The sequence below is a fragment of the Schistocerca piceifrons genome, chromosome X (genome assembly GCF_021461385.2).
Source record: "Schistocerca piceifrons isolate TAMUIC-IGC-003096 chromosome X, iqSchPice1.1, whole genome shotgun sequence".
Taxonomy (NCBI): Eukaryota; Metazoa; Arthropoda; class Insecta; order Orthoptera; family Acrididae; genus Schistocerca; species Schistocerca piceifrons.
In genome coordinates this window covers 369,471,377-369,488,194 of record NC_060149.1, presented here as the reverse complement: position 1 = coordinate 369,488,194, position 16,818 = coordinate 369,471,377, and the positions used below count along the sequence as shown (strand labels likewise).

General features: G+C 37.4%; 1 protein-coding gene across 2 annotated transcripts in view; it reads left to right on the top strand.

Moving 5' to 3' along the window:
• LOC124723139 (sulfide:quinone oxidoreductase, mitochondrial) overlaps positions 1-16,818 on the top strand; it is an 89,826-nt gene that overhangs the window by 53,598 nt on the left and 19,410 nt on the right. For both annotated transcript variants that reach the window (XM_047248328.1, XM_047248327.1), the window contains 2 exons: positions 413-622; positions 8,383-8,569. In XM_047248328.1, coding sequence (XP_047104284.1) covers positions 413-622; positions 8,383-8,569 — 397 coding nt within the window. The remainder of the gene's footprint in view (positions 1-412; positions 623-8,382; positions 8,570-16,818) is intronic.

Below are 16,818 nucleotides of genomic sequence, written 5' to 3'. Positions count from 1 at the left end.
AAAAAACAAAAATCAATAACTATCTTTGTATTTGACTCGTTCCACATCTTCGATGATGTACTCACAATTTGAGATCAATGGAGCGTGAAATAAATAAATAAAATAACCAGGGATCATAGGGTCCTACTTTTTGAAATGCTGTTGGCAGTGCTCTGACAGTCATACCACATAAATATGCAGACATGTTGGACTTCTATGCTGTATTGTTCTTTAAGATAGTGGGAAAAAATCTGATTAACATGGTTCTAAAGCGAGATAACTTTTTCAAAATTGTTCTTTGTTAATCCCTCCCACCCACACTCCCTCTACTCTTCATTTATAGCACATAAATAAATAATTCCACAGTATGCATAGTATTGCTTTGATTATTAGTTTTCTCTTTTTAAGATCTGTGTGGTATATTATTTTCCAGTGCAACATTAGAGACAAAGCAGAAATCAGCTTTATAACTGGCCTTCCAGTCTTATTTTCAGTTAAAAAATATGAGGAGGCATTGAAAGACCTTGCCAGTCAAAAGTCTATACACACAGTATTTGAGAAAGATGTTAAGTCAATAAATCTTGGCACTAAGGAAGTTACTGTGCAAAGTACAAAAAACACTGAAGAAATATCAAAATATAAGGTAAGTTCTCGGAGACCTAATTTTAGATTGTGCATAATTGATGTTGGGGATAGTAATAATAGTAGGCATTGAATATTTCTGTCTGGCTTTGGTTAACTATAATTCTGTATGCTGTGTGGAGATATTTATTTATTTCATTTTTATTCATGTTGACATCTGTATTGGTGACAAAATGTCATAGAATACATTATAACATGCATAGAACTTATTGAAAGAAAACAAAACAAAGTTATTATATTACAGACTCTTCAAAAGTAAAACAGAAAAAAGAATCCTAACAAATACACCATATCCGGGGGTTGAATAGTTTAAGACGTACTTAGTTCTGTAATAGAAGTGAAGCCTGTGAACAACATATTAATAACAATTTCCCAGAAATGACCAAACAAAATGTACATCATAATTAATGCTCACATGCTGATCAATGAAGAAAATAAAACAAACCCAGATAAAATAAATAAGTCATGGAAAGGTGATAGTAAATATAAAATTTCACAAAATTATGTGAAAATTCTTATGGGCAACAGTTAGAGAAAGAGAGAGAGAAAGTCAGGAAAATGATTTGGGGCTTCTCTGCAAACAAATGTAAACTAATAATAAAACTGTAGTGTCTGAACAAGCTAATATCCAAAACTATTAGATGAATTTTCATTAGGTTTTCACATGTAATATGAACACTGTTTGGAGCAACATATAGGCTTTATTTCATAAAAATTGGATCACAGAAAAAAGATAGCATAATTTAAAGTTTTTGCCAAATGTGAAAGTAAGTCTGGTTCGTTTTTCACAACTAACAGATTTTGATGAAATTTGGTATGGAGGCAGCTTGAACTCTGAGGAAGAACACAGGCTATGTTAGGAAGTAAACAAAGAAAAATAACTGACCTGTAAGAGGGTGAAGTTAGGAATAAAACAACTTTATTTACCTCAGTGAAAAACCATGTTAAAAATGTCAATATTTTGTCCATAAAGGACAGCATTATGAGGACTGTGACTGTTTATAAATACTTTAACTCCATATTACAGTATGGGATCATATTCTGGGGGAACTCACCCTGATGCAATCTGAGATGTAATGAATCATGCAGGCAACATTTCAAGAAACTTGGCATTATGACATTGCCATCTGTTTATATTTACAGTACTATATCATTTGTAAAAACTACCTATTTATGCAAAGACAGCCCATTAATATTAAATGAACACATTCATAAATACAAAACAAGACAGCAGTCTGACCTATGAACATTTCAGTCCAGAGCAACTTGTTACCAAAAAAGTGTCCTACATGTTGGGATACAGGTGTATAATAACCTACCAGCTGAAATTAAAGAGAAAAGGCAGAAATACCAAAAGTTTTCACTGATAAATTAAAAAATTCTTTTGGAGCAAAACTTTTCCAAGTAAATGATTTTTTTCAAACAGGTAATAAATGTTAAATTTCTTAATAATCAATCACTTAGGCCTGATTACAGTGCACATTTCCTTCAAATATGCACAAGTGAAAGTACAATGTAATGTCTATTGCCTTCTTGTAATATTGAACAAACTTTCATGAAACAATTAAAATTCTAACAATATAACAGTAAAAATGTATGCTGATTTGTCCAATATAATATGTGCAAATTGTACAATATTTTCTGCATTGATCACTTATTTATTTTTGCCACTACACTTTTCAATGGTTCACACCATCATGTACAAGTGGAGAATTGTTTATTTACATAGCTGGTGTTTGTGAAGACTAGACACCTTTTTACAGTAGCAGACCAAGGTAAATGTGTGTTATGTTACATCACATTGTAGACATAATGTACAGTGGAGACGATATACAACAGGCAGCAGTATGCACACTTTTTATGATCCTGCCACGCCTTAAAAGACACAACATAATCTATATTGCCTTGATTTGCTGCTGTGAAAAGGCATAAGTACTCTTCACCAACACCAGCTATGTAAATAAATGATTCTCCCTCTGAAGATGGTGTGAACCATCAAAATGATTAGTGGCAAAATAAATAAGTGACTGATGCAGAAAGCGGTTTTATTTGAATTTATCTACAGTCTCAGCCCTCATAATGCCGTCCTTTATGGATGAGATATTCCTTTCTATTCCAAGGGAGACAATGAAAGGAGTTAGTGAGAAAATGTGGATAGATATCAAAATTAAAATACGATAGGGAAAGAAAGATTTGCTAGACATATGACAATACAACAGTCATCTAATACTAAACTAAACTCCATCCGAACAGGCCTTGGGTGGCCCAACGGTACTGATCGGCCTCCATGTCATCCTCAGCCCACAGGCATCACTGGATGTGGATATGGAGGGGCATGTGGTCAGCACACCGCTCTCCCGGCCGTATATCAGTTTACGACACCAGAGCAGTCACTGCTCAATCAAGTAGCTCCTCAGTTTGCCTCACAAGGGCTGTGTGCACCCCTCTTGCCAACAGTGCTCAGCAGACCAGATGGTCACCCATCAAAGTGCTACCCCAGCCGGACAGCGCGTAACTTTAGTGATCTGTAGGGAACTGGTGTTACCACTGCAGCAAGGCCGTTGGTGTCATCTAGTACTAGGAAATAAAATACCAAGCTTTGTCTTTTAAAAAAAAAAAAAAAAAAAAAAAAAACACTTATATTTTAGTGGACTGTAAATTTCACTTCTGCTTTCTGAAAGGTCAAAGTATGGACCTCAAAACCATTGCAGTTGTCAGTGAAACATTAAATAGAACAAAATCTAAGGTAAAGTTCAGGGGAGAAGTTTCAGAAAATTGAAGCAGGAGTGAAATAAAGGTGACAGACTCTCTCCATTACTTTTCAAGTGCCTTAAATAAAGTAACCAAAGAGTGACAAAAACTGAAACCTATCAAATCAGAAAGAACATATATTAGGATAGACTGCTTAGCTTTTGCAGACAATCTGGTAATTCAATGTCAGGACAGTAAAACAGCATAAAAACAAATAAATATTTTAAAGAAACAGCAGAAAGATTATAACTCCAAATATCATTTGAAAGAAACAAAAGTATATCAACTACCTGGCACCCAAACTTCTAAAGACTAAATACGTGGAAATTTAGAGTAATATTAATGTGAAACAATTCAGGAAACTGCCATAGAAAAGGTTGGTTAATGCACCCATCATAACTAAATGGAAACAGCATTCAGGCTTACAAAAGACATTTACAACAAAAAATGCATCTCAATATACATCAAACTGAGAACTTACAACATAGTCATCAAACCAGAGTATGTTTATGAGACTGAAACATTCATTTTAAACAAAAGGAGGGACATTGAGGAAATTCAAAAGAGAGAACAAAAAGTAATTGGGAAAATTTTGTGTCCAAATTATACTGAATAAGTAACATACAGACTAAGAGCAAATAAATAAACTGAAAAGTCTACCATCGTGTATTCAGATACGAAAAAATGGAGGCTAAAATTCAATGGGCATATTAAAAGAATGGAGGCAATCAGACTAACTACACAGGTTGTGGAATTCTACAAAACCTGCAGTAAAGCTAAACACAAATGATAAAATAGATTGATGCAGTCCCATCTGCAGATTTTTTTTCCAGGGAGGGGTAAGGCTCAAAAATTGCCATTTTTGATATAAATGAATTATTCAGTTTCAAGACATTTCGTGCCATAAGATCCAAATTTTATAGGTGAACAAAAACTTATATCACAGAGAATCGAAGGTTATCCACTACTGAGCGAATAAAAACTCTGTATTCAAGATTCTGGTGTGTGTGGAGGGGGGTGGGGGATGAGGGTAAGGATAAGGGTTGGCACTACCCTTGGGGATGCTTATGGGTGCTGTCAAAGGAGACCTGAAAGATGCAGGGATAACACAACTTGATACACCAGACAGAAAAAAGGTAGGCTTCCATTCATTTAAAATGACCATTGAATTTTAGCCTCCATTTTTTCATGGCTGAATACCTGATGGTAGACTTTTCAGTTTCTTTATTTGCTCTTGGTCTGTATGTTCCTTATTCAGTATAATTTGGACACAAACAAGAACACACAGTATAGTTGAGAAACTGAGTGGTCAATAGGTACATAAACAAAACTGAACATGTGGCTAAGTGTGCCTGTGTATTGGGCAAAAAAGTGGAATAAACAGATTATATGCTGCATTGTGTAACAGAATATGGCCCAATGGTGAAGAAGTATTGGATTTCTTCTCAACGTTAACCTAAAAATTCAACTGGCTGTTCAGAAAGTGAGTAATGACCAGCTTAATTTCCTGCATGTATTAGTAATCTATCATGTGGGTGGAGCTTAGAGCCATAAGGAGTACAGAAAAGTAACACAGAATGAAACTACCATGAGGAATCCAACCATTGTCCAACACAGAAGAGAGGTATAATTAAAACCTTTGTGAACAGAGCAAATAAAATATGTAAGCTGGTTTATTTAAAAGAGCAGGTCAGTTACATATAGTCTGCTTTTGAGAAAACTAGTTACTCTAATAAGGAGGGGAACAAGCTGTACAGCCAATAAGGAGTATTTCTAGAACTGATGAGGTACAAAAGCCACAAATAGTTACTTTTGCCTCATAAACAAGAATGGCACCCCCCAAAAAAAAGTGCAGAATTGTATGCACTGAAGGTCAAGCATATACTGTAACCATGACAAGAAGTATTTATGCCTGTTTAGGCAAACACAAGAGAGACTACTGCTTTGCAAAGACTGATAAGTAGGCCATAGAGGAACATGCTTTATGGGGTAGAGAAGTAAAATTTCTTGATCAGTGTGTGGGTGCAACACAGTGCCAAATACAGTCATAGAGCTAAGACGTTTGCAGTCCTGTTGGCTTGAATGCAAAATAATGTGAAACTGAAGAGACAAGGATTGCTTTGGTTCAGTCCTAGGCTGTCATGTCAGGTCTACTGGCCAATTTGAGGTTGGTTTTGGGAGATTTCCCACATTCTTCCAGTCGGATCTTGGTCCTGAGTTGTTTGTTCCATCTAGTCTGAAACATGTTACTTTCAAAATGCATTGTATTCAACTTTAAACAATGGAAAGACCAGGCTGGAATAACAGCATATATGAAGTCTTCACGGGTTGTCAGCTGAGTAGCATCGTCGTCTCGTAGCGTGCTACGAGACGACGATGCTACTCAGCTGACAACCTGTGAAGACTTCATATATTAAATTTGCCGAGAAAGCCTGCACTCACATGGAATAACAGCAGTATGGAAAGACAAATGGCTACTAATCGCATAAAGGAGGCAATGAGTTACAGACACGCACAATGAAAAGACTGCTAAACTTTTAAACTTTTGGACAAAAAGGTCCTTCTGAAATTGGGTGTGATTATGTGTTTGTGGTTTCTATTGTTGAAGGACGATTTTTTTGTCTGAAAGCTTAAAACTTCATTCAGTTTTAGTTATGCTAGGCACCATTAGGAATAGGAAACATGAAAGTCATGCAACAAATTCATTAACTTGATCAGATGTTAAGTTTGATAAGCAAAGTGCAATGGAAGTCATCAAAGTTAGATAAGTGTGTTTTGAAAGATTATTTCCTTTTTTTCTTTTTTTTCCCCCACTTCGTGTTTTGTTGATATCTAACAAGATTTTCTCAGCCATTCTGAATTTGTTTATTTCAGATTTTATAATTTCAGCATCAACCCAACACAAATTCAATATAATAGTTTCTGAATATTTTCTACCTATATTTCATAAGTCATTATTTACCCTGGATGTAATCACAGGATATAATGTGGAATATCAAAAGATTGCATACACCATTGAAATATGCAAATCATTTAGGTATCAAAGTAACATTCCTTAAAAATTTGCGAAATTTGCTTTGTGTTGTCACTTCCTGTCAAAATTAGTGCTTAGGGCACAACATGTTTCCAAACTCACCAAATCAGTTATATAAAAAAAATGGCAATTTTAAAATTTGGACCCCCTTTTCTGCAGACACATGTTAAATACCACAATAACTTTATCAGAATTTTACTAAAAAAAATATGAATGCTAACTTTCACAGAGAAGGGAATTCTGATGATAGACTACTTGTAATGGAAAATTATGCCACCTGTTGGAGACAGCTCTATACATATTTGACATCATGTGACAAACAACCATCTCTAGCCTTACAAGGAACCAGCTCGACTAGCAGCACCAATACTTTGTTTCTTTGGAAGTGGACTGACTGTGGTGGGGGTAGTATCAGGTGGGGTGAGTAGAGGGAGAGGGAGGCAAGAGACAAAGAGATGGACTTGGGGGTAGGTGGCTGCGGCTCGGAGGGAGGCAGACAGTTGTCCAGCTAGGAAGTGGGGGTGGCAGGTGTATGGGCTAGGCATGTAATGCACAATTGTAGGGGCTGGTGGGGAGTGGCACCTGCTGAAGGTGATTTATGGATGTGAATTGGGAGGGGTTGACAGGATGGAGCAATGAGAAACAGTTGGTTGGAGGGTGCAGGGACAGTGGGTTACCTGAGATAGAGACCAGGACGATTGTTGGTGTGGAGGATGTGTTGTAAGGATACCTCCCATCTGTGTAGTTCAGAGAAGCTGGTAGCAGAGGGAAGGATCCAGATGACCCAGGTGGTGATGCAGCTTACATATTGTGCCCCCAGGTGGACAACTTTGTTCTTGGCAACAGTTTGGTAGTGGCAATTCATCCTGGTGGATAGCAGGTTGGTTGTCATGCTGACATAAAAGGCTTTGCCGTGTTTGCAGCATAGTTGATATACTACATGACTGCTTTTACACGTGACTCGGCCTATGATGGGATGGAATAAACCTATGACAGGACTGGAATAAGAGGTGCTGAGTGGGTGGATTGGGCAGGTTTCACACCTTTGTCTCCAACAGAGTTACGATCCTTGTGGCAAGAGGTTGGGAGTGGGAGTGGCATAGGAATGGACTAGGATGTTGTGTAAGTTGGGTGGGCAATGGTACACCACTTTAGGAGGGGTGGGAAGGATCTTGGATAGTATATCCCTCATTTCAGGGCCAGATGAGAAGTAATCAAAGCCCTGGCAAAGGATATAGTTCAGTTGTTCCAGCACAGGGTGGCACTGGGTGACAAGGGGAGTGCCCCTTTGTAGATGATTCTTGGGGGGTGGAGGGAGGACTAGGGTTGTGTGAGAATATGGCATGGGAAATGTGTTTGTGGACTAGGTTTGGGGGTACTTTTTGTCTGTGAATGCCTTCACAAGGCCTTCCACATACTGGACAAGGATGTTCTCATCACTGCAAATGCGCCGTCCACGAGTGGCCAGGTTGTATGGAGCCTAGTCCACAAACCAATTTCTCATTTCCACTCCCGAGTCGCCATCAGTGCACGATGCTCCCCACTGGCACCTACCATCGTGCATTACATGTCTAACCCATATACCTGCCATCCTCCCACCCACATTCCTATCCGGCAAACCAACTGCCTGCCTGCAAGCTGCTAGCCATCCATCCCCAGTCCTCCTCCTTGTCTCACACTCCCTCTACTCACCCCACCCCACCTGACACTTATCACCACACAACCAGTCCACCTGCTGAAACACGGGCACTATTAGCCCAGCTGGCACCATGTAGGGGCAGGGTCAGGGGCAGCGGCAGAGGCAGAGGTGTGTGTGTGTGTGTGTGTGTGTGTGTGTGTGTGTGTGTGTGTGTGCAGTATTTTAGATGCATAATGCATTTACTGGCTCTTGTCATGTTGGGCTGCTATTGTATGAATACCTTGCTGCTGGTTAATACATCCCTTTCCATTGAGTAACTTGAGGTATGTATTTTCAGTTTGACTTCTTGCATGTTGTACCACCACACCAGACACCATATGCTTTAAGAGGAAACAAAGAGTTAGCTGATTCTGATGGTTATTTGACTGTTAACAAATACACTCTTCAGCATGACGTCTACAAAAATGTATTTGGAATAGGTGACTGTGCTAATCTTCCTACATCAAAGACAGCTGCAGCTATTGGTAAGTGATTTGAGAAGTAACATCCATATTTGACATTATGTATCAGATGCTCAGGCTATGTAATCAGAGGTTGTGTTGTTAGTTCCACTACTACTACTACTACTACTACTACTGTTTATTTATTTATTTTTTATTATTATTAATCTTTCATCTCAATTTTAAAAACACTAAATATTCATTGCCTTGAAAGAAATGTTGAGGCAGTGGAAAGTAAAATAGAAATTTGTTGAATGAGTATGCAAAGTTATCATACTCGTAATCATTTTTGATAGCATGCTCAAAATCACTCCCTGAATTGAATGAGTGTCATGTATTTTTCATAAGTATTTTATTTCCAATAACTCCAGAAAAGATATTTGAGGCTATTGGTGAAAATGGAAAAAAGTAAGCATATTTCCTGTCAGTGACTTGATATTAGTTTTGCGAGAAAACAATAATTGTGGTTTTATTTTCAATGTAGGAATGTGCAGTTGCTAAAAACTGCAATTGAATATTGTTGTGCAGTAGTCTGTTGGAATTTTGATGGCAGAGAGTCCTAGTAATGACAAGAAAGACTGTTGTGCATACAGCTCGCTTTTATTACCACATAGTCAAATGACTAATACAGTGAAACCCCACTTTTACGCTTTTCAGGGGAGTAAAACACAGGAAAATGTAAAATGTGGGAAATAACATTTTAAGCTGCAAAAGTTATGTATAGGATACCCCCTAGCACTTTAGGTATGATATATGTACATAACAGGCATCGAAAAACTTGTCAGGGGCTTGTTTATTATCTAATAAAGGTTTATTACATAGTAAAAACCACTGATGGAAGTGGAACTGGCAACTTGTCTGGGAAGTAGGAATTTCACTCAATTCCATGCATAATTGACGCTTTTGACAGCCTGCAGCTGTCTTTCATTATTTAAATAATGAAATCCTGCACTAGTTACATATTTTTTCATGCTTAGCATGACGCATTTCGAGAATTTATTCTCATTGTCAAGTGTAAATTTGTGTGGTGTTTGTATATGTTTTATTCTGCGTCATCTGCACTGTAATCATCTTTTTGAGGTTATCAGGTACTGTGCCTCATCAGTTATGTAGAAGACCACACACACACACACACACACACACACACACACACACACACACACACAAATTATCACTCACATTGTTTGTTTGCGTAAATGCATACATAAATACTGCACTTGACAACAAGAATAAATTCTCGAAACACGTTTTGCTCAGCATGAATAAAATAGGTAACCGGCACTGTGTTTAAACAAAAAGTTCAATGAAGGTGTCACAATGATCACAACAATCACGAAACTGTGTTTGCACAGTAGAGACAGTTTGGAAATGGTTGTGATTGGTCATGATATCTTCATGTGAACAAACCTAGTTACTCCTATCAGCCACCACGCCAAGTAGAGCTTGGCCGCAGTGGGAGATACGGCACCAATTGTTCCAACTTGCGTGTTTACCATTTCAAATCCACTGAATAGAGTGCCCTGGTGACAAGAAACTTAACCGTGTAAGATTTGTAAACACTGCTGGACAGCCAACATCATGCCTGCATCATTTTTTCTCCACAAACATTTTTTCGTAATCACAGGAAAATTATAAGTATGTTGATCCAAAATCGGGTGAAAATTAACATTGTGGGCAAAGGAAATTTGATGGGACTGATTAAAAATGTTGTATATGGCAGAAAAACGTTAATTCTGGGAACATAAAAGTGATGTTATACTGTATTAAAGTTCCACTCATATTTCCTTGAAAATAGAGTAGGGAATGCAGACATTCAGTAAAGACTTCAGAGTCAAAGATTTATCCACTGTTGTACTCAATCTCTTTTGTGAAAAGTATTTTCAGTCATTAGACAAACGTTAGATTTCTTGGCAGTAGTCTTTAGCATTTCAAGTCACTGGAAGCAGAAGCAGGAAAAGATAAAAAAGTGATGTTGTAGCGATTGGTGTTGAAAGAAAAGTTAAGAAATTTGGGGAAGTATTTCTATTTAGCAAGTGTGACAGGAAACTGTTTGACAATTACCCACGCCGTCAGTAGCTAACGCTTGCTCACATGTGCAAACAACAAATATGTTCACTACTCTATTTAAAAATTTCAGCATAATGGTAGAACCATACCAATGATATGAAAACTACAGGGATTTCCAACCATGATATGATTTGTGAATGACCGAAGTACAGACCTATTCTACTGCAGGAGAATAACAAACATTTTGTGTCATTTGCCAATACTTGTCGTTGCATCAGGTGACACTGTCAGTGTATAGTGATGAATGATTTCCTAGGAACAAGATAGAGTTTGAAGGGAGTGAATTGATAGCCTTGATTAAGACAGTTTGTATGAGGGTGTAAATGCTACAGCAGTTGTGAGTCTGTAGAAAATGGGACATATGTAGCAAAGGAAGCCAAACAAGTCAAACACTGCAGTCTATCAAGTAGTACAGCAATATCGGTATAGAAAGATTAAACACAATACGCACAGCACAGTGTATACACAGTTATTTATACTGGACAGTCCTGATGACAAATCAGTGTTAGTGTGGGTTCATTGTTATAAACAGTAATGTGCCAGTTGTTTTATTTTTATATTTTATTTGTTACCAGATGTTCTACATGAAACCAACAACTACTATAAGTGAGAAATTTCTGGTGTAGTACCCCTAGTTGAATATTCTTGCATGTACAATAAACACCGTTGAGTGTGTGTGTGTGTGTGGTGTGTGTGTGTGTGTGTGTGTGTGTGTAAAAGGGATAGGGAAACTGCATCAGAACTTCTGACAGTGCCAGTTCTAAGTAGTTACCAAAATCTGTACAAATGTTAGCCTCAGATGACTGTCACTATAAACAGTTAACTGTAATGTTCATTGTTTCTTACCTCAAACTGCAGCAGGTCTGATAAAGCAGCCAAAATTGATCCATCTCCATTCGTAACAGTACATGACAGGCCTCTTTTAAAGATTACCGAGTTCCTTACTCAAAACTGATTAACCATGTACATAACTGAACCAACACTGATTCTACATTTTAAAAATATGTTTGCCAAAAGTAGTAGCTATCCAGTGATTCAGCATGAAGTAACTCAAGTTTCTTGTGAGTATGGATGTACTCAGACGAATGCATTATAACGCAAGATTTGTATTTAACACACCTTTTCTATGTGCTATTAAAGTACTGGTGCTTCTAAGGCTTAACTAAGCAGTTTGACTGTATGCTGGTCAGAATAACAGATTTAGACTTTCCTACTACCATGGAAAGTAAATGAAGATGTTTGAAGTGTGCCCTTACCTGGATAGCACACTCACAGAATTGAAGCATAGTGTTGCAAAGTATGTACAGATACCGATGATTTGGCTATGTCCCTAAGGAGGACATATTTTGAATTGGGAACATCTGCTTTAACTGAGAATGGACACAGCTTATGGAGATATCATGGCACCAACTGATTTTCCATATCTTAAGTACTGGATGATCAGTTTATGGACAGAAATCTGCATTGATGCACTAGGTTTAATAAACATAGACATATCAAAATTTAGCTTTTTCAGTGAGAACCAATCAGCATTACTCTCAATACTGTGTTTGTGTTACTTTTGATGAGTATTTGAAGCATGGTGTATGACAGTTTCATCAGTGCTTGGAACAAAATGTGTGATGTAACTTTTCAAGGTGGGGTGGCTTGCATGCATCAACAATACAGAAAGCAATACTGTAGGTGCAAACACAGGTGGGGGATCTGTGGAGAGACCAAACTAACCCTTTGTGAACAGTGAAAAGGGAGGGTAGGAATATAGTAGAAGACAAATGTGTAGCTTTGAGAGATGCAATAGAGAAGGCAGCAGAGGCTAATATAGGTAAAGGCATAGTGGAAACCCCTGGATAACACACAGAATATTGAATTTAATTGATGAAAATATAAAACATAAGAATGCAGCAAATTAAGTTCAAAATGGCTAAGCATAGGCTTAGCATTTTTTTTCTAACCCAGGACATATTTTTGAAATTACTTAAAAGTTTTAACTGTTTACTGAAATGCTACACTTTGTTTATTCAGTTATATTTTTAACTAGACATGACGTTGGACAAGTTTGTGCTAATCATTGTTGCTGTTGCATGATTGTTTTCTCCAAAGAATGCAACAATGTATCAGATATAAATGACAAAATAATGTAAAGAATAACTGACTCAGTCTTGATTCTAGCAGATGAAAATTTTGGAGTATATATAATTATTTTAATCGGTTTAAGATGTGCAGTCTGATGTTTTAAAACAGATTGTGTGTCTAGCAATGTGGTATGAAAATGTAGCCTTTTTTAATAGCAGACCCCCAGATCACTGTTATTCCCTTCTTTAGCTGTAAAAAATCATCTTATGTTTGATGAAGCAATTGCATTAATACCACTCCTGTGTTAAGCTGTCTTTAATAGCACCCTTTCCTTTATGTGTGCAACAATTCTCCAGTGAATTGTGTGCAATGAACACATTCATTGTTCCTGTCACTACAAACTTTCAAAAATGTGTATTCCTGTTGCAGGTTAACATTATACATACACTTTCTTTTGCCCATAGCTACATGATAACCAAATAAAAAAAACAAATAAAGGTCAAATGATCAAAAAGTGTAGAAAAGTTACGTGAAAAGTTGTGGTGGAACCGGTAGCCACACCTCACCTTCGACATCAGTGCTTGCTTCAAGGTCAGCTGAGAGAGAGACAGCTGTAAGAGAATGTTCAAAAATGCAATATTGAACATATAGGTCTAAAATTTTAAAAAAGTCCTACCCAGTCATAAAATTTTCAAACCCTGGACAGCACTAAAAAAACCACGACTGTCCGGGCTAATCCTGGGTGTATGGTAATGCTAGCTAAGCAGGAATGGCTAGAGGGCAAATGCAAGATGGTAGAAGCATCCATAATTAGGTGCAGTATAGATGCCACCTATTGGAAAATTAGAGGCCTTTGGGGAAAAGGGGCAACTGTATGAATATCAAGAGCTTGGATGGGGCAGTAATAGGCAAAGAATGGATAACTGAAAGGTGGAAGGACATAGAGCAGGCTGTTATAACTTGCATGTCCTCTGGGAGGAGACGGGTGAGCACAGGCACAGGTGAGCATGGATGGACAATTAGCTGATGTGCAGCTGTCTTGTACCCAGGGTTCAGCATAATCAATTGTGCCCCACTGGCTGAATGGCGCAGGCAGGGTTGGCCAAGCAGCTCATATATGTGCAGAATGTGTGCAATACAGCTGACTGGTGGGTAGCCTAAACCCTACACTACATGCGTCTGCCCATAAGCATGATGGGTGAACACAGGCACCTTTGCCCCATGGGGCAGCAATGGAACAGCTTATTAGAGGATCTATATATGGGCAACAAACTTGACAAAAATATTATCGAAAGAGAAAAGGAAGTAGGTGAATATGAAATGGGAGATGTGATAATGCAAGAAGAATTTAATGGAGGATTGAAAGACCATAGTGGAAACAAGGCCACTGGAGTATATGATGTTCCCTCAGAATTACTGAGATCCTTGAGAGCCATGTCAAAATTATTCGACCTGGTGTGCAAAATAAAGGAGACAAGCAAAACACCCCCAGATTTCATGAACAATGTAATTATAACAGTCCGAAAGAAGGCAGGTGCTAACAGTTGAGAATGCTACTGAACCATTAATTTAATAAATCATGGCTACAAAATATTGACACAAATTATTTGCAGAATATTGCAAACTCTGGCAGGAGCTGACCTTGAGGAAGATAAGTTTTGGTTGCGAAGCAATGTTGACCCTACAACTTACCTTAGAAGACAGGCTGAAAAAAGACAAACTACATTTGCAGCATTTATACATTTAGTGAAAGCCTTTAAGAATGTTGACTAGCCTCCGAATGTTGAAAGTATCAGGGATAAAATATAGATAACAAAGGGTCATTTACAACTTTTACTGAAACCAAACTGCAATTGTAAGAGTCAAAGGGCATAAAAGGGAAGCTGTAGTTCAGAAAAGAGTGAGATGGGGTTATAGATTTTCCCCTATGTTACTCAATCTGTATATTGAGCAAGCTGAAGGAAACCAATAAGAAATTTTGAAACGGAATCAAAGTTCAGGGAGAAGAAATAAAAACTTAAAGGTCTGTCACTGACATTTTAGTTCTGATAGACACAGCAAATGGCTTCGTAGAGCAGTGGAACGGATTGATAGTGTCCTGAAAAAGAGATTTTAAGATGAACATTAACAAAAGTTAACGGAGGTAATGGAATATGGTCTAATAGGGTGTAAGATTAGGAACTGACACACTAAAAGTAGTATGTGAGTTTAGCGATTTGGGCAGCATAATAACTGAAGTAGAGAGGCTATAAAATGTAATTGCACTAAAGGTATTTCTGAAAAATAAGACTTTGATAACGTCTAATATAAATTTAAGGGTTGGGAAATATTTTCTAGAGGTACATCTGGAGTGTAGCTTTGTATGGAAATGAAACATGGACATCAAGCAGTGCAGACAAGAAGAAATTAAAAGGTTTTAAAATGGGGTGCAGTAGAGGAATGCAGATTTTTAGATCGGTAGATTGAATGACAAATGAGGTATTGACTCAAACTGAGGAAAAAGGAATTTATGGCACTCTTTGACTAAAAGAAAGGAACAGTTTGTAATGATCCCCTTTACATAACCAGCTTTCGTGAAAATATGCTTGACCGTGTTCGCGTGAGTAAAAATTTGGCAAGACTATCGGAAGGAAAATGTACACACATTAGTGAGCGAGAGATTTACAAGATGTTATCTCTGAGGACAACTTATTCAGCCTATTCTAATTTCAGTTAAATTAGTTCAGCTATCAAAAATTGTGCAGTCATTCAAGTATTTGTTCAAACGAAATGGGGTACCACGAGACTCTGGATATAAAACAATAAACTTTACCAATACTTTTGGAATAAATGGTGATAAAGTCGTCAGTCCAATTGAGCACTAAGTAATTAAAATTGCGAACAGCAACGATAAGGAATAATTTGAATACGTACGGCTACAGAAGGCTACACACCGTTTGCAGAAAAGCCACGAAATAATGAAAAAGAATTTCAGTTGTTGCCACACTCGTTATTAAACGCAATGAAATTAATTAGGAATAAATAAATCGCACTATGCTAAATAGTTACGTAACATCACAGTAGCGTTTACTGACTTTTGCTAGTTTGGAATTGGCAATGAAACTCGAAAGAAAGCTTTACTTTAGAGTCATTCAAATAAAAGAACTACCCCCGAATGTCAGCACAACTGGAACGCCGTAATACGAACCAGGCCAACACGCAAAACAGCATTAGAGGTTCAAGTAAAATTAACAAGTATGAATGATTATTTTCTTTTAATTAAAATCTTTAGTTTTAAGTGCCAGGAAGTAATTTACTTTCGGATAATTGAATCTGCAAGAATAACTCTCTATTTAAACAATATGCATCCATCTCAACAGTGAAGTTTTGATGCGCATTAAAAATACTTTTACTTTTGTTTTCAAAATTATTAAAAAATATTGAAACGGTGGCACTGAAATTAATTTTTTATACATTTCTTTCCGTTCAAACAAACGAGACACTGTTTCAATAATGGGAATGGACACGGGACTTACTTGGTAACAATGATTTGGGGTAATTATTAGGTTACAATTTCTTTTGCAGTAATTATTATTAAAACTAAAAGTTCACCAATATTTCTGGATAATTTCATTGTAGTTCTAAAAAAACTTGAACTAAGTGGAACAGTCTTACGGTTGTTCGTTGTTGAAGAGATGAAATCGTAGCCGTCGTCGACAATGCTGCAGTAGCTGCATACAAAATTTGCGAACGCAGATTTACTTAAGAGTGACCATTTGCGGAGCGAGATCTTCATGTGAATGGAGCTGCATTTTCATCTGCCCACGCTTGTCAATTGCTATCGTGCTGCTAAGAACAACTTTGGCTCACACTGACTTAGCACACAACTCGCTCATTGGATTATTCCGGAGCCCGCGGCTGAGTGCTTGTGCATCGCGCGCGTTCGGACGTCACTCCACTCGCATCCAGAGACGCTCCTAGAACAGCGCGTTTTTACTCTTTGATACATATCCGTAACATTTTCCTAACCAGCATTAACCCAGTATAAATTGCAGTTATCTACATTATTATTTACACGTATCAATAAACATTCTTTACACATACAAATGTCTTTTAGGTTTACAAGAAAATCGAAATATAATAATATACAAAGC